Source organism: Bos indicus, chromosome 16 (genome assembly GCF_029378745.1).
Source record: "Bos indicus isolate NIAB-ARS_2022 breed Sahiwal x Tharparkar chromosome 16, NIAB-ARS_B.indTharparkar_mat_pri_1.0, whole genome shotgun sequence".
NCBI classification, from domain to species: domain Eukaryota; kingdom Metazoa; phylum Chordata; class Mammalia; order Artiodactyla; family Bovidae; genus Bos; species Bos indicus.
In genome coordinates, this window is record NC_091775.1 from 76,407,032 (window position 1) to 76,430,146 (window position 23,115).

Genomic DNA, 23,115 nt, shown 5'->3' on the forward strand with positions numbered 1-23,115 from the left:
TCCCTTGTATTCCTCATTTGCTGAGTTTTATAATGAAAAGATGATGAATTTTGTCATATGTTTTTTCTCTGTGTCTATTAAGGTGGTCTTTTTTTTTCTCCTTCAAAGTTTCTTGATATGGCAAATTACACTGATTTTTAAATTTGAATCATTCATGCATTCATAGAATAAACTTCACTTGATTATGATGCACTCTTATTTTTTGTAAGAAAGGATTTGATTTATTAATATTTTGTTTAAAAGTTTTAGTTCTAAGCCCACTTTGGATACTGTATAACACTTGTCTTGCAGTGTTTCTGTCTGGTTTTGGTATCAGAGCAACACTGTTCTCATGAAATAAGTTAAGAAGTATTCCCATCTCTTTAATTTTCTTGACGACTTTGTATAGGGCTGCTGCTATGTATTCCTTCCTTAAATGTTCGGTATAATAATACCCTAGTGAGGACCTGGGGCCTCTACTACACTTCATGAGGTTTTGGAAAAATATTTATTGAATATAGTGGATCTGCTATCCTGTGTTAAGTTTCAGGTGTGCAGCACAGCGATTTGTTTACTTGTTTTTTTCCCAGATTATATTCCATTACAGATTATGACAAGATATTGGATATCATTCCCTGTGTGTGCACGCTCAGCTGCTCAGTCGGGTGTGACTCTTTGCCCACCAGTGTCCTTCTCCCATGGGATTATCCCAGGCAAGCGTACTGGAGGAGGCTGCCATGTCCTCCTTCAGGGGGTCTTCCCAACCCGTGTCTCCTGTGTCTCCAGCACTGGCAGATGGGTTCTTTACCACTGAGCCACCAGGGAAACACCAGATAATTCCCTGTACTATGTGGTAGAATCCTTGCTGCTTATTTTAGGTGTAGTAATTTGTATCTGTTACTCCTATACTCCTCATTTGTTGTCCCTACCCAACCCCTTTGGTAACTATGTATTCATCTACTTCACCTGAGTCTGTTTCTGTTTTGTAGCATCACTCGTATTTTTTTTATTCCACATTCAAGTGACATCACATAGTATTTGTCTTTCTATGTCTGACTTAATTCACTAAGCACAGTATGCACTAAGTCCGTCCATGTTGCTTATTTATTTCAGGTATAGCAGTTTGTATCGGTTAACCATCCCGTGCTTCTAACTCGCTGCTCCCTCCCCTCTTCCCACTGGTAACTGTAAGTCTGTCTTCTACATCTGAGTCTGAAATCATCTGTATTATTTTTTTGATCCCACATATAATATTGTGTGTGTGTTTTGTCTCACTTATTACACTGAGTATAATATTCTCTAAGTCCATCCATGTTGCTGAAATGTATTTTATTCTTTTTAAAAAAGCAAGTAATATGCCAATATACACACACAAACACAAAACCTGTTAATCCAATCACCTGCTGATGGGCACTTGAGTTATTTGTCTTGGCTATTGTAAACAGCGATGTTATGAACACTGGGGTACTTGCACCTTTTTGAATTAGAGACTGCTTTTTCACATGTATACTCAGGACTGTGTCTGCAGATCATAGTTCTATTCTTCGTTTTTTAAGGAACCTCCAGACTGCTTTCTTTACTAGCTGTACCACTTTCCATTCCCACCAACAGTTTAGGAGGGTTCCCTTTTCTCCACACCCGCTATAGCATTTATTATTTATAGACTTTTTGATGATAGCGGCTCTGAAGCCTGGTGACACGTCACTGTGCTTTTGATTTGCATTTCTCTAATAATTTATGATGCTGAGCATCTTTTCATGTACACGTAGGCCATCTGTATGTCTCTTTTGGAGAAATGTTGATTCGGGTCTGCCCATTTTTTAATTGTGTTGTTTGTTTTTCCAATACTGACTTACACGAGGTGTTTGTGGATTCTGGATATTAACCTCTTGTCATTTGCATCATTTGCAAGTACTTTCTCTCATTCCATAGGTTGTCTTTTGGTTTTGTTGATTGTTTCCCATGCTGTGTTAAAGCTTTTAAATTTGATTATGTGCCATTTATTCCCCCCCGCCTCCTTTTTTTTTTTGCCTTGGCAAACTGACTTAAAGAAAATATTGCTACAATTCTGTCAGAGTTTTATGTGTCATGTTTTACACTTAGGTTGTTACACCATTTGAGTTTGTTTTATACGTGCAACTTATTTTTGTATATGGTTCTATCTAATTTCACTGTATTATATGTGGCTGTCCAGCTTCTGAAGCACCACTTGTTGAAGAGACTGTCTCTTCTCCATTGTCTCTTCTTGCCTTCTTTGTCATAGGCTAATTGATCGCAGGTGTATGGATTTATTTCTGGGCTCTCTCTTCTGTTCGTTGATCTATGGTTTTTGTGCCAAGTATCACCCTGCTTTCATTACTGTAGCTCTGCAGTACAACCTGAAGTTAAGGAAAGGACATACCTAGAGCTTTGCTCCTTTTTCTCAGGATTGCTTTGGCAATTCTGGATCTTTTCCATATACATTTTAGGATTATTTGTTTTAGTTCTATGAAAAATGTCATAGGTATTTTGAAAGCAATTGCATTAAATCTGTAGATTGCTTTGGGTAATATGGTCATTTTAGCAATATTAATTCTTCCAATCCAAGATCTAACAACACAGTGTATTTCTCCATTTCTTTAAAAATTGTTCAGATTCCTTTACTGATGTTTTACAGTTTTCAGTATATAGGTCTTCCACTTCCTTGGTTAAGTCAATTTTAGGTGCTTTTTATTTATTTTGGATACAATTTTAAATGGAATTCTTTTTTTTTTAACTTGGTGTGGCATTTCATTATTTGGGTAAAGAAACACAACAGATTTCTCCGTGTTCATCTTATATCCTCCTACCTTGCTGAATTCATATATTAAGTTCTTCCAGTAGCTTTTATGACTAACCTAGACAGCGTATGAAAAAGCAGAGACATTGTTGCCGACAAAGGTCCATCTAGTCAAAGTTACAGTTTTTCCAGTAGTCATGTATGGATTTGAGAGCTAGACTATAAAGAAAGCTGACTGCTGAAGAATTGATGCTTTTGAACTGTGGTATTGGAGAAGACTCTTGAGAGTCCCATGGACTGCAAGATCAAACCAGTCAATCCTAAAGGAAATCAGTCCTGAATATTCATTGCAAGGACTGATGCTGAAGCTGAAACTCTATACTTTGGCCACCTGATGCAAAGAACTGACTCACTGGAAAAGACCCTGATGCTGGGCAAGACTGAAGGCAGGAGGAGAAGGGGATGACAGAGGATGAGATGGTTGGAAGGCATCACGAACTTAATGGACATGAGCTTGAGCAAGCTCCAGGAGATGGTGACGGACAGGGAAGACTGGCATGCTGCAGTCCTTGGGGTTGCTAAGAGTTGAACATAACCGAGTGACTGAACTAGAGCTTTTATGAAGACTTTAGCATTCTCTATATAGAGTATGATGTCATCTGTAAATAGTGACAGTTTTACTTATTACTTCCTATTTTGGATAAATTTATTTCTTTTTCTTTTCTGACTGCTGTGGCTGGGACTTCCAATACTATGTTGAATAGAAATGGTGAGTGGGCATCCTTGTCTTGTTCCTGAATTTCAGGAAGGCTTTCAGCTTTTTACCTTTGAGTATTATGTTGTTTGTGGGCTTGTTGTAAATGACCTTTATTATGTTGAGATATGTTCCTGCTGTACTCAACATGGTGAGTTTTTATCATGAATGGACGTTGACTCATTTGACAAAATTTCTTTCTGTACAAAGATGGTTCAACATAAGCAAATCAGTCCACGTGATATACCATAATAACAAAAGACAAAATCTTCATGAGAGAAAGGTTTAACCTGTTATATTTACAGGCATAAAGTTGTTTGTTTTATTCCTTTATTGTCATTTAAATGTCTACAGTATATTTCTTGACATCTTTTTCACTTGTGATACTGGTAATCTGTATCTTCTGTTTTCCGTCAAACTGCATACAGGTTTATCAATTCTACTGATCTTCTACAAGAAGCAGGTGTTGATTTCTTGACTGTCTCTATATTATTTCTCTTTTCAATTTCATTGCTTTTTCTCTGTCTTCATTATTTCCTATTTTTGTTTTATTTGCTCTTTTTCAGTTTCTTAATGTGGAAGGTCAGGTTATTGATTTGAGACCTTTCTCATTTTCCAATATAAGTAACTTCACGCTTTAAACATCCTTTGAAGCAATGTTTCTGTTGTACCCAACAGGTTCTGATATTTTGTAGCTTATTTTTACTATGCTTAAAGAAATTCTGATTTCCTTTGTTATTTTGTCTTTGATTTATTAATTTTAAGTGTCTTGCATAATTTTCAAATATTTGGGGATATACTAGATTATGTTTTGATTTATACATTCACCCCATTTTTGATCAGATAATGTACTCCAAATGATTTCAATTCTTCAAGATTTGTAAAAATTTTCTTATTGTCTAGAATATGGTAATAAGAATAGTCTCTCTTCACTTGAGAAAATATTTTGCTATTATTCAGTGGATCCTTTCTTTCAAGAGGAAAAATCCCTCCAGTGTCTCCCTGCTTTTTGATCAAGCTCTAACACCTCAAATATTCTTTACAAAAAAGATTTTCCCAAGCATTTATCAATCATATCTATGAGACAGTTTACATCTCTTACAATTTATACTACCATTTCCTGCAGCCACATTGTCATACTTCTTGTAATACAAGACAACACCTAAGAAAGTGTGTTGAATTTTGATGCTTTCATGGAAAACAGTCCTAACTCATGCAGACGCACAGCAGTTAGCCATGGATCAGCTGGAACGCCAAGAGCCTGCCGGGTGAGAGGCTGGAAACTCCACAACTAGTTTTTATCTGGTTTGACTGATATTAAATCAAATTAGAAACCAACTTAACAGGAGACTCCAGCATATATGACTGCTTTTACTTATAGGTAAAACTATTTACACAGTTTCTACAGTACTTACAAATTAAGAAGGAAATAAATAGAAATATCATTACCTTTACACTGAGGGGGTTGACTACTCCATTCACCATTTCCAATACAAGTAAGCTTGCTCTCTCCAACAAGGGAATATTCATCTGGCCCATTTGAAGGATCACAACTATAAGCTACTACTTCATTGTATTCAAATACATCCTTGTGGTTATTGGTGTATTTTCCATTTTGAATTTCTGGAGGCGGTTGACACAAAATCTCTTAAAAAGAAAAAAAAAAAAAAGAGAGAACATGAAAGGCTAAAGGGAAGGGTAAAGGGTTAAACAGGATTAGTAAAGTCCTATGAATTGCCTTCAATAAATTCATTACCATATGATTGCTATATGCTAGTTGTGAATCCACTATCCATTTGGAAGAAGCTTTTTATGAGAAAATATATTATCCTAAACTCAAGCTATTAATCTACAAATGAATTTCTAGAATAAAACTCATTTTCTTAAAGTCATGAAATATCTACATGAGATACATACATTTACCTGTAAGGCCAAACTAAGTTTTGTTCTCATCATAAGAGATGCTGACAGTTTAAAGATATAATATGATCCTGACCAAAAACAGAACTCAGTGCTAGTTGAGAAATGCTTCATAATTTGTAAATGTATCTGTTTGCTAAGTCAGTTCTTCCCATTAATACCAATTATTACTGTCATTTTCACTTTCATCCTTACAAGTGTATTGTGAAATTTTCCAGAGGCTATAAATTGTGTGATTTCTCAAGGGACTAAATCCTGATGTTTTCCTTAAAGCCAAACATTGAAGAAATTTGCAAAAATGTAAAACAAAACCATTATTTTAGATTTTTTTTCATTAAATATGTGTTATATACTAATAGGTACACATTTATTCTTCTTAAAAATGAATTAATAAATAATTATTTTGAAAATTTTTCAGGATTAATTCAATATAATAGAACTGACACAGCATAACCCATAACATTATATGGGTTATGTCTATACACATTGTTGTTATGACAGTAGACATAACCCATATAAGCAAAAGCTCACAGGTGTCTATGTTAATTTGAAAGTATAAGGGAATCCTGAGGCCAAAAGTTTGAGAATTGCTGCTCTACATTCCGACAACATACTTACTTTCACATGTTGGAGGATTATCACTCCAGTTCACACCAGTTCCAGAAGAAACTTCACAATAAGAAATATTTGTCCCCAGTAAGTAATAACTAAATGAGAAAGGAAAGGTTACTATGTTCTTTAGTAGTTACAAGGTGAACATAATAATGAAAACAATTTTACATGGCTGTTTTTCTGCACTAGAGTAACTGGAGAGAGAAGTTCCTTAAACAAAATATAATGGAAATGCTCACTAAATCTGCAACTTAATCAAATAAAAGTCTCTGCATCTGAATGAATACACATTGGCCCACAGCAAAATGTCTAAATTGCTCTGTCATGCTGTCTGGCATCTTTGCCATATCTGGCAAATGCATCACACATTCACGTCTACGCTTTTGCTCACACCTTTCTACTCCGTAAGAACTGGACAGACAGATGAGGCCCTAGAGCTTGGGTTTCGCCCACCCTGGCCCCCACAGGCTACTCAGAAGCTGCTCTAGTGGGGTGTGCACAGATGCCTGCCTGGGTTCAAGTTCCAGCCCCAAGATCAACCTGTTACCTGGGCTTGGCAAAGTCCATTAAAGTTCACATCTTCAGTTTCCTCATATATGAAAAGGGAGACAATAGTCCGTATCTCATGAGACTGTTTTAAGGATTGTTTGAATCAGCATCTGGCACAGTGAGTACTAGGTAAGTTTTAGTTCTTATTAATAGTCTTTAGAGTATTAATACTCAATATATAGGCATACCTCATTTCACTGCTGTTCACTTTATTGAGTTTTTAACAAACTGAAGATGTGTGGCAACCCTGCACCGAAAAATCTACTTGTGTTAATTTTCCAACAGTGTTTGCTCACTTCATGTCTCTGTGTCACATTTGGTAAATCTCACAGATTTCAAACTTTACTACTATTATTATATTTGTTATGGTGACCTATGATTAGTGTCTTTCTTGTTACTACTATGACTCTCTGGGGCTCAGATTATGGTTAGCACTTTTTGGTAACATAGTATTCTGAAATTAAGGAACATACATTTTTTCATACATAATGCTACTGCACAATTAACAGACTATAATGCAGTGTAAACACATGTAAAAACTCATTTGATCTGCTTTACTGCAGTGGCCTGGAAGTGAACCTGAGGTTATCTCCAAGGTATGCCTATATCTTTCTAGTAGTAAAGTGGTTTAGCAACACTACTCAATGAAATCTTCTCTGATCGTTTAAATTCATACTACACTCTTCTCCTGGACTCTCATGGTAAAGATCATGAAAATGATCTACTTGGTGCTTTTCATTTACTATTTTGTTTTGACACCTCTCTATATAGTGTTTCTCAAGAAGTCTACAACTTCCTTGAGTCTCCTGGTACCTAGCAGCCTCTTTCTATCTATTCACCTGATCTCCTACTATTTTCACTTGATCAAGCTAAAAAATACCCAGTGTATCTGCCTGTGCCCACTTCCAGATGACTTTTCCCCAAGGGTTAACGCACTGACTCTACATTATGACACGTTAAGTAAAGGACTCTGGGATGATGGCAAGACAGGTGGCAACAGGAATCTGTCTCCCCACCCTGACGACAGGTTCACTGATAGAATCTGCCTGATTTCCACTGTTTTGGAAATCTAGAATCTCTTCATGACTTGCAATTTGGAGAAGACTTGGACAGGTAAGTTAACTTAATTTCGGTCAATCAGCTTTCAGCACAGCGGCAGCTCCCCACCCCCGATCTCAGCAGCCCTCTGTGCACACGCAGCTGGAGCAGCTTGTAAGTAGCCTGCGGGAGCTAGGGTGGACAAAAAGGGGCCTGCCCTCCAAGGAGCAGGGAATTTCGCTCTTATCACTGCTGCTTCTACTCCCAGAGGAGCAAAAAAGAGACGGGCAGCCACTGTCTCACACCTCTGCCAGCTTTTCCAAGCTCCTTCAACACTGGCCAAATGATTTCCAAGAGATTTGAAAACCAGCACCCCTTGCTGCCTCCTTCACTTTTTTTCCCCCCATTAGCAGAAGTGTGAGTGAAAGTGACTCAGTCATGTCCTACTCTTTGCAACCCCATGGACTATACAGTCCATGGAATTCTCCAGGCCTGAACACTGGAGTAGGTACACTTTCCCTTCTCCAGGGGATCTTCCAACCCAGGTCTCCCACACTGCAGGCAGATTCTTTACCAGCTGAGCCACAAGGGAAGCCCAAGAATACTGGAGTGGGTAGCCTATCCCTTCTCCAGCAGATCTTCCCAACCCAGGAACTGAACCAGGGTTTCCTGCATTGCAGGTGGATTCTTTACCAGCTGAGCTATCAGGGAAGCCACTAGCAGAAGCTGGACATTAAATACTAGGATATTCCAAAATAATTGCCATGCGGGAAAAAAAAAAAAATTAGAAAGCGACTGTGCACGCCCAGAGAAAGGCTCAGAAAAGACCTGAATCGGCACTGAGATGCCACACAATAATCAAAAACAAAATCAAAACAAAAGAGGGGCGAATCTGATTTTTCAGAGTTACCACATTGTTAGATTTCATATATCGATTCCACAAAAAGTCACAAGGCATACAAAGAAACAGAAAAAGAATCTATGGCTCATATAATGGAAAGATAAATGAAAAGAGCTTTTTTTCTGAAGGAGACCTTATGACAGATCAATTAAACAAAGACCTTAAAGGGGGTGTCTTGTGAAGTCACTCTCTCTGGAAATAGGTGGGTGCTGGTTCTGCCACCCCACTTTTTGTCCACAAAGCAGCCAGACAGTAGACCCACAGATGCAGATCTTTGTGAAGACCCTGATGGACAAGACCATCACTCCTGAGGTCAAGGCGAGTGTCACCATGAAGAAAGTTATAAAGTCAAAATCAAAGACACGGGGCATCCTGCCTCACCAACAGAGTTTGACTTTTGCAGACAGACAGCTGAGGGGGCCAAGCTCTCTCAGACTATAATATCCAGAAAGAATCCACACGTGGGGTGGCATCATCAAACCTTTCCTCTGCCAGCTTTTCCCGGAAGTACGACTGTGAGAAAACAATCTCCGCAAGCGCTGTGCACACACGCTGTCACCTGCCACAGGAAGCGAGGCCAGACCAACTACCTGTGCCCCAAGAAGGCCAGTCAAATACAGCCTCTTCACTGGCTCATCTCTGCCCCACAGGGCGGCCCCCTACTTTGGCTCTGTGGACCTGGAGCCTCAGTGAAACTGGGAAGAAATAAATAACAGCCGTTAAGATGGACAAAGAACTAAAGGAAGAAATATAGAAAGTCTAGAGAACAGTGAACCCAGTGGAAATATCTATTAGAGACAGAAAACTAAAAAGAACCCAAAAGTAAATTCTTGAGTTGAAACTTACATTAATGGAAAAGAAAAAGTCACTAGAAAAACTGAAGGCGTATTTGAGAAAAAAGAATTAATAGAACTGATATAGGGTAACAGAAATTACTGACTCTGAGAAAGAAAAAAGATTGAAGAAAAATGGATACAGCCTAAGGAATCTGTGGGACCCCCAACTATGGGGCTCTCAGAAAAGGGACAGAGAGAATTCTTATAGAAATAACGGCTGAGAATTCCCCAAATTCCATAAAAGACATGAATATGAATATGTCAAAAGCTCAAAATCCTAAGATGAATACAAAGAGACCTGCATAAAGCCATAATAAAACTTTCAAAAAAAAGACAAAGAATACTGAAAACTGCAAGAGAGGAGAGAAACATCACATGTCAAGCATCGTAAATAAGATCATCAGCAGATTTGTCATTAGAAATTCAGAGTTCAGAAGCAAGTTATTGATACAATTAAAAAAAACCAACTCAACCAAAACCCCTCTATCCAGCAAAACTGAGCATCAAAAATGAGGGACAATTTAAGACATTCCCAGAATTAAAAACTTAAGAAGTTTGTGACCACTATACACTCAAGAAGAAATGTGAAGGGAGTACTGAAAAGGGAATGAAAGGTCTCAAAGTCTTAAGCATTAAAAAAACATAGAAACTCAGCAAAGGTAAATATAAAAGCAATTATAAAAGCTAGCATTACTGAAACAGTGGTTTGCAACTACAAATTTTGTTTTCTATGTGATTTAAAAGACTAAATTATAAAATAAATAGATTATTAAAGTAGAAGTTAGCATTACAATTAACTGTGTAGACAGCAGTATGATTATCAACAACCAAAAAGGGTGGGTATGGGGCGGTAAAGGACTGATTTTGTAATTTATCGAATTTAAGTTGGTATAAACTCAACCTGGAGTGTTGTAACTATACAGTGTTTTTTTGTTTTGGTCACGCTGTGAATCTTATTGGATTCACAGCTTGGATCTTAGCTCCCCAATCAGGGATCGAGCCTGTGCCCCCTGAAGTGGGGGTGAAGAGTCCGAACCCCTGGGCTACCAGGGAATTTCCATGTACAGTATTAAATGTAATTTCCAAGGGTGACAACAAACAATACAGCCATAGGATATACACGTAAAAGGAAATGAGACAGGAATTTAAGCATTTCACTACAAAAATCAACTACAGCCATAGGATATATACGTAGAAGGAAATGAGACAGGAATTTAAACATTTCACTACAAAAATCAACTACACAAAAAGACAGTAATGCAGGAAATGAAGGACTAGGCGAAAAGCTACAAAGTATACAGAAACCAAACAGCACAATAATGGCAATAGGTCCCTCCTTGCTCCAACCAAATCCTGTCTGCAAGAGACTCGCTTGACAACAGAAGACATAAATGGAGTGAAAATGAGAGCCTGGAAAAAGATATTAGTAACCGTAACACAGTTGAGTAGGTACACTAAAATCTGACAAAACAGACTTTAAATTAAAAAAAAAAGGCTACAAGAGACAAAGAAGGAAATTTTATATTAACAAGGGTTCAATACTGCAAGAAGACCTAACAGTTATAAACATTTATGCACCTAATGACCTGCCATCAAAATATATGAAGCAAGAAATGACAGAACTGAAGGGGCAAAAAAACATTCCTACATAATAAGCATTTCTCCAATATTAGCTGGAGACTGTAATACCTAATAATGGACAGAAAGACTACACAGGAGATAAACAGAGGACCTTAATAAGAAAACCACCAGATCTCACAGAGACATACGAAGCATCCGAGCCAACAAAAACAGACTCTACAGTCTTTCTAGCAGCACATGGGGCATTCTCCAGGATAGACAATATGCTAGGCTATAAATAAGGAAACAATGTTATTCAAACGTAATTAATTATTTAACAAATAATACTATGTTTATTTTATGCTACAAATTAAAGTAATAGATTTTAAAAGGTAGATATTACACAAAGTATATTCTTTGACCACACTAGGAAGAAGTTAAAAATCATTACCAAAAGGAAAACTGAAAATTCATGAAACTGTGAAAGTTAAACAGTATGTTTTAAATCAACCAATGGTTCAAAGCAGAAATCAGAGTGATTAAAACATACCTTGACAAATGGGAATGAAAATATAACATATCAAAACTTATGGGATTTAGTGCCAAAGGGGAAATTTATACCTATAAATGTTTACATTAAGAAATGGTACCTCTGAAAGTTCAAACTAAGTTTACAAGTTAACGAACCAGAAAAAGAAATAAATCCAAGGCTAGCAGAAGGAAGTAAATAATAAACATTTATTATGGTTTAGCTGCCATATTAGAACAGAGATAAACAAACAAAAAAAGAGCAAAACAATAGAGAAAAATCAAAGAAACCAAAAGTAGGTTCTTCAAAAACTGCAAGAGCTGAAAAACCTTTAAATAGACTAAAAGTGATTAGACTCAAATTACTAAGTCAGAAATAAAAGTAGTAACACCACTACTGATTTGACAGAAATAAAAAATACTATGAGTGTCATGAACAATTTTATGCCACAAATGGAAGCACTAGATAAAACAGACAAACTCCTAGAAACACAAAACCTACCACGACTTAATCACCCAAACAGATAAGCTGAATAAACCTTAACTAGTAAGCAGATGGGAGAAGGAAATGGCAACCCACTCCAGTATTCTTGCCTGGAGAATTCCGTGGGCAGAGGAGCCTGGTGGGCTGCTGTCCACAGGGTTGCACAGAGTCAGATATGACTGAAGCGACTTAGCATGCATGCATGCATTGGAGAAGGAAATGGCAACCCACTCCAGTATTCTTGCCTGGAGAATCTCAGGGACAGAGGAGCCTGGTGGGCTGCCATCTATGGAGTTGCACAGACTTAGACACAACTGAAGCGACTTAGCAGCAGGAGCAGCAGTAAGGAGACAGAATCAGTAACCAAAAATCTCTCAATAAAAAAAAAAATTCTGGATCTGATGGTTTCACTAGTGAATCTAACAAACATTTAAAGAAGTAACACCAATCTTTCCCAAACTTTTTCAAAACACTAAAGCGAAGGGAAGTCTTCTGAGCTCATTCTATGAGATGAACATTACCATGAGAGCAAAATTTGACAAAGACACAATGAAAGTTAGATCAACAGCCTTTAAAAACACTGATGCAATTAACCTCAACACAATACTAGTAAACAACTCAACAGCATCTTAAAAGGATTAAACATCATGAGCAAGTGAGAGTTATCCCGAGAATGCAAGGGATGGCTCAACACACAAAAAAGTCAATCACTGTAATAACCACATCAAAAGAATGAAAGAGAAAAAAAGCACATGATCACCTCAACTGAGGCAGAAAAGAACTTGACAGAATTTGATCAGAACAGGCAGGGACAGCTACTGTTAGCACTTTATTCAGCATGGTACTGGACGCTCTAGCTAGAGAAATTCAGCAAGAAACAATATATATATATACATTTCTACTATATAGAAAACCCTAAAGATTACACACACACACACACAGAAACAAAAATACAAATGTGGGAACTAATAAACTCAGTTTATTATTGAGTTTATTGGGCTCGATAAAGGACAGAAATGGTATGGACCTAACAGAAGCAGAGGATATTCAGAAGAGGTGGCAAGAATACACAGAAGAACTGTACAAAAAAGAACTTCACAACCCAGATAATCAAAATGGTGTGATCACTCACCTAGAGCCAGACATCCTGGAATGTGAAGTCAAGTGGGCCTTAGAAAGCATCACTATGAACAAAGCTAGTGGAGGTGATGGAATTCCAGTTGAGCTATTTCAAATCCTGAAAGATGATGCTGTGAAAGTGCTGCACTCAATATGCCAGCAAATTTGGAAAACTCAGCAGTGGCCACAGGACTGGAAAAGGTCAGTTTTCATTCCAATCCCAAAGAAAGGCAATGCCAAAGAATGCTCAAACTACTGCACAATTGCACTCATCTCACACGCTAGTAAAGTAATGCTCAAAATTCTCCAAGCCAGGCTTCAGCAATATGTGAACCGTGAACTTCCAGATGTTCAAGCTGGTTTTAGAAAAGGCAGAGGAATCAGAGATCAAGTTGCCAACATCCGCTGGTTCACGGAAAAAGCAAGAGAGTTCCAGAAAAACATCTATTTCTGCTTTATTGACTATGCCAAAGCCTCTGACTGTGTGGATCACAATAAACTGTGGAAAATTCTGAAAGAGATGGGAATACCAGACCACCTGACCTGCCTCTTGAGAAACCTGTATGCAGGTCAGGAAGCAACAGTTAGAACTGGACATGGAACAACAGACTGCTTCCAAATAGGAAAAGGAGTACATCAAGGCTATATATTGTCACCCTGCTTATTTAACTTATATGCAGAGTACATCAAGAGAAACGCCGGGCTGGACGAAGCACAAGCTGGAATCAAGACTGCCGGGAGAAATATCAATAACCTCAGATATGCACATGACACCACCCTTATGGCAGAAAGTGAAGAGGAACTAAAAAGCCTCTTGATGAAAGTGAAAGTGGAAAGTGAAAAAGTTGGCTTAAAGCTCAACATTCAGAAAACGAAGATCATGGCATCTGGTCCCATCACTTCATGGGAAACAGATGGGGAAACAGGATCAGACTTTGTTTTTTTGGGCTCCAAAATCACTGCAGATGGTGACTGCAGCCATGAAATTAAAAGACACTTAACTCCTTGGAAGGAAAGTTATGACCAACCTAGATAGCATATTCAAAAGCAGAGATATTACTTTGCCAACAAAGGTCCGTCTAGTGAAGGCTATGGTTTTTCTAGTGGTCATGTATGGATGTGAGAGTTGGACTGTGAAGAAAGCCGAGTGCTGGACAATTGATGCTTTTGAACTGTGGTGTTGGAGAAGACTCTTGCGAGTCCCTTGGACTGCAAGGAGGTCCAACCAGTCCATCTAAAGATCAGCCCTGGGATTTCTTTGGAAGGAATGATGCTACAGCTGAAACTCCAATACTTTGGCCACCTCATGCGAAGAGCTGACTCACTGGAAAAGACCCTGATGCTGGGAGGGATTGGGGGCAGGAGGAGAAGGGGACGACAGAGGATGAGATGGCTGGATGGCATCACCGACTCGATGGACATGAGTTTGAGTGAACTCCGGGAGTTGGTGATGGACAGGGAGGCCTGGCGTGCTACGATTCATGGGGTCGCAAAGAGTCAGACACGACAGAGCAACTGAACTGACTGAATAAACTCAGTAAAGTACCAGGAGACATAGACAATAATAAAAAACCAGTTGCATTTCCAGAGATATCACATTTATCCTTTAAATTCACATTTTTAAAAAAGGCTCAGTATGCTTAATATATACTATTAAGAGAGCCCTGTAGAACAAAGGCTGTTATTAAACACTCGGTACCTCTTTGAGATGCTTCACTCCTTTGTAGTAGTTTCAACAATAAGGTTTTCCAACTAAAAGATCCTGATGAAGATTACTGTCTAAGCTAGCCAGGTCAGCTTTGGTCTGGTAACATCTTACAGATTACTTCGATATAAGAACAACTATAGTTGGCTATTCCACTTCCCAGTTTCATAAACCCTATTTCAAATCCCAGATTTGGACATTTTATTGACAAAGACAGTGCACTGTGTTGTCAAGGATACAGTCACCGTGATTTTTCAATGTTTAATACACATACTAAATTTTGTGGACTTCCCTGGTGGCTCAGACGGTAAAGCATCTGTCTACAATGCAGGAGACCCGGGTTCGATCCCTGGGTCAGGAAGATCCCCTGGAGCAGGAAATGGCAACCCACTCCAGTACTATTGCCTGGAAAATCCCATGGACAGAGAAGCCTGGTAGGCTACAGTCCATGGGGTCGCAAAGAGCCGGACACTACTGAGCAATGTTACCTGTAGTCACCTGTATACTAAATTTTATACTATTTCACTTTCCTTCAATTTAAATTTCTATTAGTTATTCATCTTTTCAATCTTCATAAAAAGCCCAAGGTTATTTGGCTACAGTATGACTTACATATAAAGCAAAATGAAATCAACTTTACAGCAATGCTTGCTGCTACTACTGCTGCTGCCAAGGCGCTTCAGTCGTGTCCGACTCTGTGCAACCCATAGACGGCAGCCCACTAGGCTCCTCTGTCCCTGGGATTCTCCAGGCAAGAATACTGGAGTGGGTTGCCATTTCCTTCTCCAATGCATGCATGCATGCTAAGTCGCTTCAGTCATATCTGACTCTTAGTGACCCCATGGACTGTAGCCTACCAGCCTCCTCCGTCCATGAGATTTTCCAGGCAAGAGTACTGGAGTGGGTTGCCACTGCCTTCTCTGACGGCAATGCTTAAGAGAGGCAAAATGAAAATGGACTTAGTCATACATAACCTTATTTCCTCTAAGGAGCAGCCTACTTACCCATTATTACAAACATAGTGAACCTCTGAGCCAAACTCAGTACTTCCATTTACAAGGATAACTTGGCCATTTGTGGGATCAGCTAGGGTAGGACACCGTCTTTCTAAAAGCAAAAGATCAAACTTGTTTTATACCCATTTCAAAATAGATCTGAATCAAATTCAAAATTCTATATGGCTTGTTTGAACTCATGGAAATATTATTACTTTTATTACTATTTTCTTGCTTTAACTATTATAATGCCACATAAGATTCTTAATTACCCAGGCAACCAATTGTGACGAAAACAATTCCCTGGAGATTTTTCAAAGCCTGAATGCATGGCTATCTAAAAACCTACGTTCACATGAGAAAACGATCATTTCAGTAGTAAAATACGTACTCTAAAATGTGTGAAAATCTCTAGAGCAATAAAAAGTTTTTTGAATTAAAAAAAGATTTTACTTACTTTTACAGCCCTCCTGGAGAGACGACCATGTATTATTATCCTGACAAATGAGAGCCAGGACTTGACCAGGAGTTATTGGCTGGAAACCCAGACGACATTCATACACAATCTGCTCCCCAGGACTATAACTGGGTTTAAGGGTACCCTGGGGCTTCATAGAGACAAATCTTGGTGGATCATCACAGGCATCTAGGAATAGAGAGAATAAGAGCATGAAAATAAATTGTTTTGTCTTATTCACCAGACAGGGACTGTGGCCTGGCAACAGACAGGTAGTACAGGACAAACGGAAAAGTTCTTAGCAAGATTTTATACATGCCTTGCCTACTTTAAATAACCTATGAGCTTCTGGCCTGTTGGAGAATAAGATGAATTTTAATTCAGCAGTAAATGGAAGAGACAGCATCAATGTGCCTGGTTCTGAAATGTAAATATGTTTATAGGTCCGTATCCTTCCCCACTTCTTTCTAAATTCATCATCTCAAAACTCACCTCTCTTCTAAGAAGTCTCCTATAGCACTATGCTCAGATTATTCTCTCAGAGTTTGAAACACAAACATATCAGGCTGTTTTCTCTCAGAAGACACGGGCCCAGAGGGCAGGAATCAGATGCCTTCTTTTTCTACTAAACTGTATACTCAGTTGTAACTCAAGATATGCTGTGGTAAGAGGTGAATACAAAATACGCATTGAGGGATTAATAAATCAAAATAAATAGGGACCAAAGTATTTCAAAATACTTCATTTGTTTTCTATTAGTGAACTGAACATTTTTTAAGTGATATATAGAGACACTAGAAATATCAAAATACAATATTTGGATAGCATTACATGAAAAAAAAAGTGCTCTCCTGGATATTAAATATAATTTCATTTTCCTTCACAGATCAATCCTTCAGAAGCTCCCTAAGGTAGCTGGGTTGTTTATCCAATATATCCTGACGTAAAGCTACTATCCTGATATGCTTTTAGAGTTTTTTACTTCTGGGGTTTTTGCGGGGAATGTTGGGGGAAAATTTTTTCTCCCTAGAATAATGTCATTTCTATTTCAGCAAGTCCTCTTCCTTTTAAGTACCTGGGCACTTGACAACCTAACAGGTCTGTTAGAAAAATTATATAAAATAACGTGATGGAGACACATCAAGTCCTAAAGGGCTAAAGGAAAGCAGAGGCCTCGCTTACAAGGAAAACAAGAGACAGACCTATTTTGATCCCTGAGGAACATTTACTTCCTTACTCCCTGGATCTAGGTCTTACTTCAGATTGAGAGAATTCCAAACAAGTGAAATATCACCCTTCTTTCCCTCATATTCTATATTCACTTTCCTTCTAAATTCTTTTCCATCATATTCTAAATTCTAAACTTCTCTCTCAATACTCGTCCAACATTTCACTTATAACATGTCTTATATCATGTCAAGTAAATTGTTTCAACATTTATCAAATGTTTTCAACATTTCTACTTTGCTGATCATGATACATGAATCTTCTTCAATTAACTGCCCATAACAAACCAAAATCAAAAAGTCACAGATATTAACATTAAATTTACTGAATACTGAGGCACACATTCTATTTTTTATAACAGAAAAGAATATGAGCTAGAAATGTTATTTAATTCCATTTTAGATAAAAACACACATCATCATTCAAGAATATCCTGGAAGCACCAAGGAAGAACTCAAGTGACCGTGCATATGATTAAATTATATGTGTTCTTTGCTTTATGCATTCAATTTCAGTAACTATCCTGAAAGCATAAAAAGAAGGGAGAATTTCTGATATGACTCTCACATACAGTGTATGGAAAAACAAATGTCAATTGGTTTTTTTAAACCATTCAACTAACTTCAAGTATCTCTTCCCAATAACATGCATCATGAAAAACATGCTTTCAACAATACGCAGTTTAGAATGTTTGCTTCGGAAATCAGTGGATTATAAGGTTCATACACTGTGATGACTGAGTCCGATATCGTATTTGTTTTATAAATCAAATTTCCTCTCTTTCTCAGAATACTGAATTCTTTTTCCTATAAGGATTTTCAAACGCTGCCAGCATCAAAAAATCGTATCTTGACTCAATTTTTCCTAGAGAATTTACAATGTAAACATTACCAGGCTGCAGTGCTATGCTTTGCCTGATGAGTTATAGTCCATGGGGTCGCAAAAGAGCTGGAGAACACTGAGTACACACACACAATGCTATACTTTAACAGGTGCCATTATATAATTCGAGAGGCTGCATTCAGAAAATTCTCCAGTTTTCCAGATGAGTTTCAAGAAAGGTGAAATAGTCTCTACTATGGGTCAAGAGAACTGCCCACTTCCGTACACTTACAAAAGTTGTGTAAACACTCCCTACTTGCTTGCCAAAGTTATAAAAATAACTCTCTGAGTCTAGCATAGGCCCACATCCCTGCCCAGATGGTACCTTTGGATAATCACCGTCTCTAACCAAAACCAGAACTTCAGTGAAACCGAAGACTCCCTTTTCTGTCTACACAACCTATTTTTAACCTTCCTTTGCTTCCTCAAAACTGAGGCTTTAACATCTATACCTATCCATTTTATCTCACATTCTACTCATTTCTAGACCTTAAACAAACAAACAAACAAACAAAACATCTACCAGGTTCAAGCAAACAGTCAGCCTCCTTCTAGGTAAATTCAGCCTCATTCTCTGTCCCTGAGTAATTGAGAGTTAACCTGCCTGTACCATGGGGAGCTACTGATCACTCTCTTAGCTCCCTCATGCCTGAAAAGCTCTCTTTCCTTGCTACCTATATTAACCGGGTACCAAGTTGCCTGTTAACCTGAATTACAAAAAGCGCCCTTTTCCCCTTGCAAACCTTCTAACCCTAGCCAGGGCCTGCTCTCAGCATAGACAACGGGCACCACATGGGCTCCGCAGGCCCCCACTTTAAAGGCAGGAAGCTTTCCTGTTCCGCATTCGGCCCAGCTGGACTGGCCACTTCCTCAAAGCACATACCTGGGCACACCTGGCCCGGACTCCCCTAATCCTAGACAAGCTCCGCGGGGCACCAGGCATCACCCCGCCCCGGAAAAAAAACACAGGGCCAACTCTCCCAGGAGACACAGCAGCAGCCTAGCAACAACCCCGGACACCGTCACCACCCTGCACGTCGGCTCTCGCCTTACCGACTGGATCAGTCCCAGAACCACTCTGGAAGCTTCGGCGGGGGTCCCAACCCGGCCCCAGCTAAACCCGCCAGCCACACCACCAAGGAAAGCCGTCTCCGTGGTGCCCACCCCACCCACCCCTCGGTACACCTTCCACCCCAACTCCTGACGATCGCGGGGGGACCCGGCCCCGCGCCTGCGGCCCGAGCCACGAAGGCTCCCAAGCAGCGTCCAGCCGGCCGGCCCCCACGCTCCCCGGGCCCGCTCCAGTCCCCCTCCCCGGCCAGGGCGCACACACTACCGGAGGACGTGGGCAGCAGGAGCAGCGGCGCCAGCAGAAGCACCCAGGCGAAGCGCCCAGAAGAAGCCAGTCTTTCGGGGCGGCGGAGCGGCGCCTTCAGCGGGGTGCAAGACGCCCTCATTTTCGGGGAGACCAGCGGGACACCCAAGACTGCTCCGCAGAGACCTTGCTGAGTCCAGCTCCCCGCGATACAGGACCCGGACGCACCGGCGGCGCGGGAAGCCTAAGCCCGCGGCGCACCCAGAGCCCCGCGGCGCACCCAGGGCGGAAGTGACTCCGGAGAAGGGGGCGGGGCCGACGGGCAGGCGGCCCCCCTCCCACAGGCCTGCAGGCCCCGCCCATGAGCGGGGAGTGCCGCGCGTCCGGGGGACCCTGACAGCCTCTAGCTCCGCCCCCTGACTGCCTCTAGCTCCGCCCTCTTGCGGACCTACCCGGAAGCTGCTGCGGCTTGCGGGAAATAGCTGGTTTCCCCGGGCCTAGCTTTGTTAAAGGGACTGTTAACGCCCTGTGCAGGAAAGGTGGAGCGGAAACTCGCAGTAGCGTTGTCATCGGTGTCCGTTTTCCGGAAGGCTGGATTAAAGAATAAAGGACAGAGACCTAAAAATAGAACCCTAGAGCTCGGGCAAGGGGAGCAGACACCCCCTCAAGACTCCAGTTTGACCCTGGGATCCAGAGTGTCAGGACACCTCTGCCCTTGCTCAGACTTTGGCATGTGTCAGTGTCAACTATAAATCGGCACTTACCAAGAGCCCTGCTGACGACTGAACAGCAAAAGCATTTGCCACCTGCCTCTAGGGAGATTGAAACCCATGCTCCTAGAACTGTTGACCTTCAGCAACCCCTGAGGCAGTTCAGGGTGGAGTGAGGCTCTCTGTTCTCCAGGGAATCTGGTGGGACAGGTCTTTAGGTAGTTGAATGTTTTTAGGAACAGGTTCTATGATCTCAATCCTTGCATCTCCTCGTGGCTAGACAAACACTGAATCCCTTCATGGTGACATCAGATCCTCATGACTAACAAATAACTTTTGTAAAATAACTGCTTCATGGCATTGAGCTCCCCCTTCACCAAAACTTTATATATTGACTTTCCCCCACTGCCGCTTTGGAGCAGTCTCTCAGAGCTGAGGTGCTGCCTTCCAGGCTGCAGTCCTCATGTTGCCCCAAATAAAACTTAACTCACGACTCTTAAGTTGTACATCTTTTTTTAGTCGACATCAGTCATACTTTGGGACAATAATTGAGATTTCCATGGCTGAACGTCTGCTACTGGAAGTTTCTCCTGGCCTGATAGATATCAAAATCACAAAAGGTTTGGCCATTGCTCTCCCAACTGCTAAAGTCAGTTCAGTTCAGTTGCTCAGTCATGTCTGATCCTTTGCTACCCCATGGACTGCAGCTTGCCAAAAGTTGATTAGTCTCCCCTGTAATTCCCAGGAGAGGACCCTGGGAAGGTAAATTATTAAATAACACCAGGCCGTTAGCATATGAGGCCTCAACTCTATGGCCTTGCTTTTGAATTAACTAAATGTTTTATTGAAGATGAAATACACATGCATGAAAAAACCAAGGATAAAGGGTGCCTTAAGCGCCATATTTCTGGAAGCAATGAATGTCGTTAGAGTTGGAATGGGTAGGAATTAATGAGTGACAACTTTTCTGATGAACCAATCTCTCAATGCTGGAAAATGAAGAATGAGTAAAATTTATTTGTAGAGTTGTGAGTAAACCTGTATGACTAGTAATAGGAAAGAAAAGTAATGTGACCGTTATTAAACAGCAGACAAAGGAGTTGACATTTTCTTGGTAATAGTTGGTAAAGAATAAAAATGTCAACCAATGTGTAAACATTGCGGGCTGGGGGAACCAGTACCCTCAAACTTTTAGTTTTTAACATCACTTTTGCTTGGTTTAAAAATTTAAATGGACATGACTTTGAAACCACTAGGTCCATTTAGAGTTTCAGTTCAGTTCAGTCGCTCAGTCGTGTCCGACTCTTTGCGACCTCATGAATCGTAGCACGCCAGGCCTCCCTGTCCATCACCAACTCCCGGAGTTCACTCAAACTCATGTCCATCGAGTCGGTGATGCCATCCAGCCATCTCATCCTCTGTCGTCCCCTTCTCCTCCTGCCCCCAATCCCTCCCAGCATCAGGGTCTTTTCTGCCGGGGTCAGCCCCGGCTGATCCAGGGAATTTGAAGGGGAGATGGCTTCGGCGAACTGGATACAATAGCTTTAATTAAATATTAATCAAAGATATAAAGAGTCATGGAATGAGGATAGCTCAGCAGGAAAATTCAGTGGAGAAAAGAGGCTGAATAACTTGGTTTACGCGGAAAATCAATATAACCTGTGACATCAGGTTAGCTCTGACCACCGAGGCCACAGGTGCCCTCTGGAATAGTGGAAGGTGCCGCACCTTAGACACCTTCTAGAGTGAGTCTTAGAAGCCCAGGCAAACAAGTGGTCGCAGAGGACCTCTGCACTCCAGATGGGTATTCAGCCAGAATGTGAAAGAAAGAATGACATGGGGAGACCAAGCTTCGGTGAGCTTGGCCCGTAGCTTTATTTTCAACAGGGGCTTTTATACCCTAAGTTGCACATAGAGGATAATAGGGGATGTGAAATCATGCAAAGTCAGCAGTCTTTGATCTTTATCGAAACCAGGGTATCATATACAAATGGTTTAGGTGATTTACATCATCTTCTGGCCAGAAGGCCTATTAACATTTTATGACTTTGACAAAGGTTTGTCAACCATAAGACTTATTTTCTCTACGAGTAATTATTTTAAAGTTTGGCGCCATCCTCTGAAGATGTTAGATAAAGTTGCATTCCTATAGGGCAGAGGTGCAGTGGGTTTACAACAAAGGAAAGAATTTATTACCTTAAGGGTCTAAAGTTACTAACACCAAGGCCACTACTTATTTTTTCTACACACCAACTATATTAATTAATACACATTCAAAGATACCATACAGGGGATGTGGAAACTTGGCAGCAAGCATTGGCTCATCAATGAAATCTACTAGTTTCATTCTGACAGTTTCTAACTCTCCGAGAGGCTCTAAGCTATTTGAATATCTTAAGCTTCCCGTGCCTCTCGCAGCTGGGAGACTGTAAACAATCGTATGCATAGCTGTAGGAGTCCAGGTAAACTTGTCAGGCAAGTTAGAGAGCCATCTGAGGGGTTTGGATTTAAACACTCCTATTATGCCCAGGAACTTTATTAACTGGAGCTGTAGGTTAACTCCTTTTCAGAGAGAGCAAGATGGTGGTGGGGGACAGCCCCCCGTAAAGTCAGAGGTTAGAGCACAAAGCAGTAAAGTAGGCAGACTCTGGTTTTGGGGGTAGATGCTCGAGAATATCCAGGGGGACCCCTGAGGCTCGATCCTGCCTTTGCATATGCCGAGCCTCCTTCCTCATGACCTTTGCCACGGGCGGAGTTCCTCACGCTGGCTCCTGGCACTTTTCCAA

The 23,115-nt window shown here is 40.4% G+C and overlaps 1 protein-coding gene across 26 annotated transcripts in view; it reads right to left on the reverse strand.

The window, feature by feature from the left end:
• The window catches only part of CD46 (CD46 molecule), a 39,073-nt gene extending 19,156 nt beyond the window's left edge, over positions 1-19,917 (reverse strand). For 17 of the 26 annotated variants that reach the window (XR_011560956.1, XR_011560957.1, XR_011560955.1 and 14 more), the window contains exons 1-5: positions 19,641-19,917; positions 16,196-16,384; positions 15,748-15,850; positions 6,030-6,118; positions 4,941-5,138 (exon numbers count right to left, since the gene is read on the reverse strand). Coding sequence is in view for 23 of the 26 variants with exons in the window: in XM_070768688.1 (XP_070624789.1) it covers positions 4,941-5,138; positions 6,030-6,118; positions 15,748-15,850; positions 16,196-16,384; positions 19,641-19,761 (700 nt within the window). In the remaining 3 variants the exon portion in view is untranslated. The remainder of the gene's footprint in view (positions 1-4,940; positions 5,139-6,029; positions 6,119-15,747; positions 15,851-16,195; positions 16,385-19,640) is intronic. The other 9 variants (XM_070768694.1, XM_070768691.1, XM_070768689.1 and 6 more) reach the window with 2 other exon arrangements.
• Between the last annotated feature and the right edge of the window lie 3,198 nt (positions 19,918-23,115).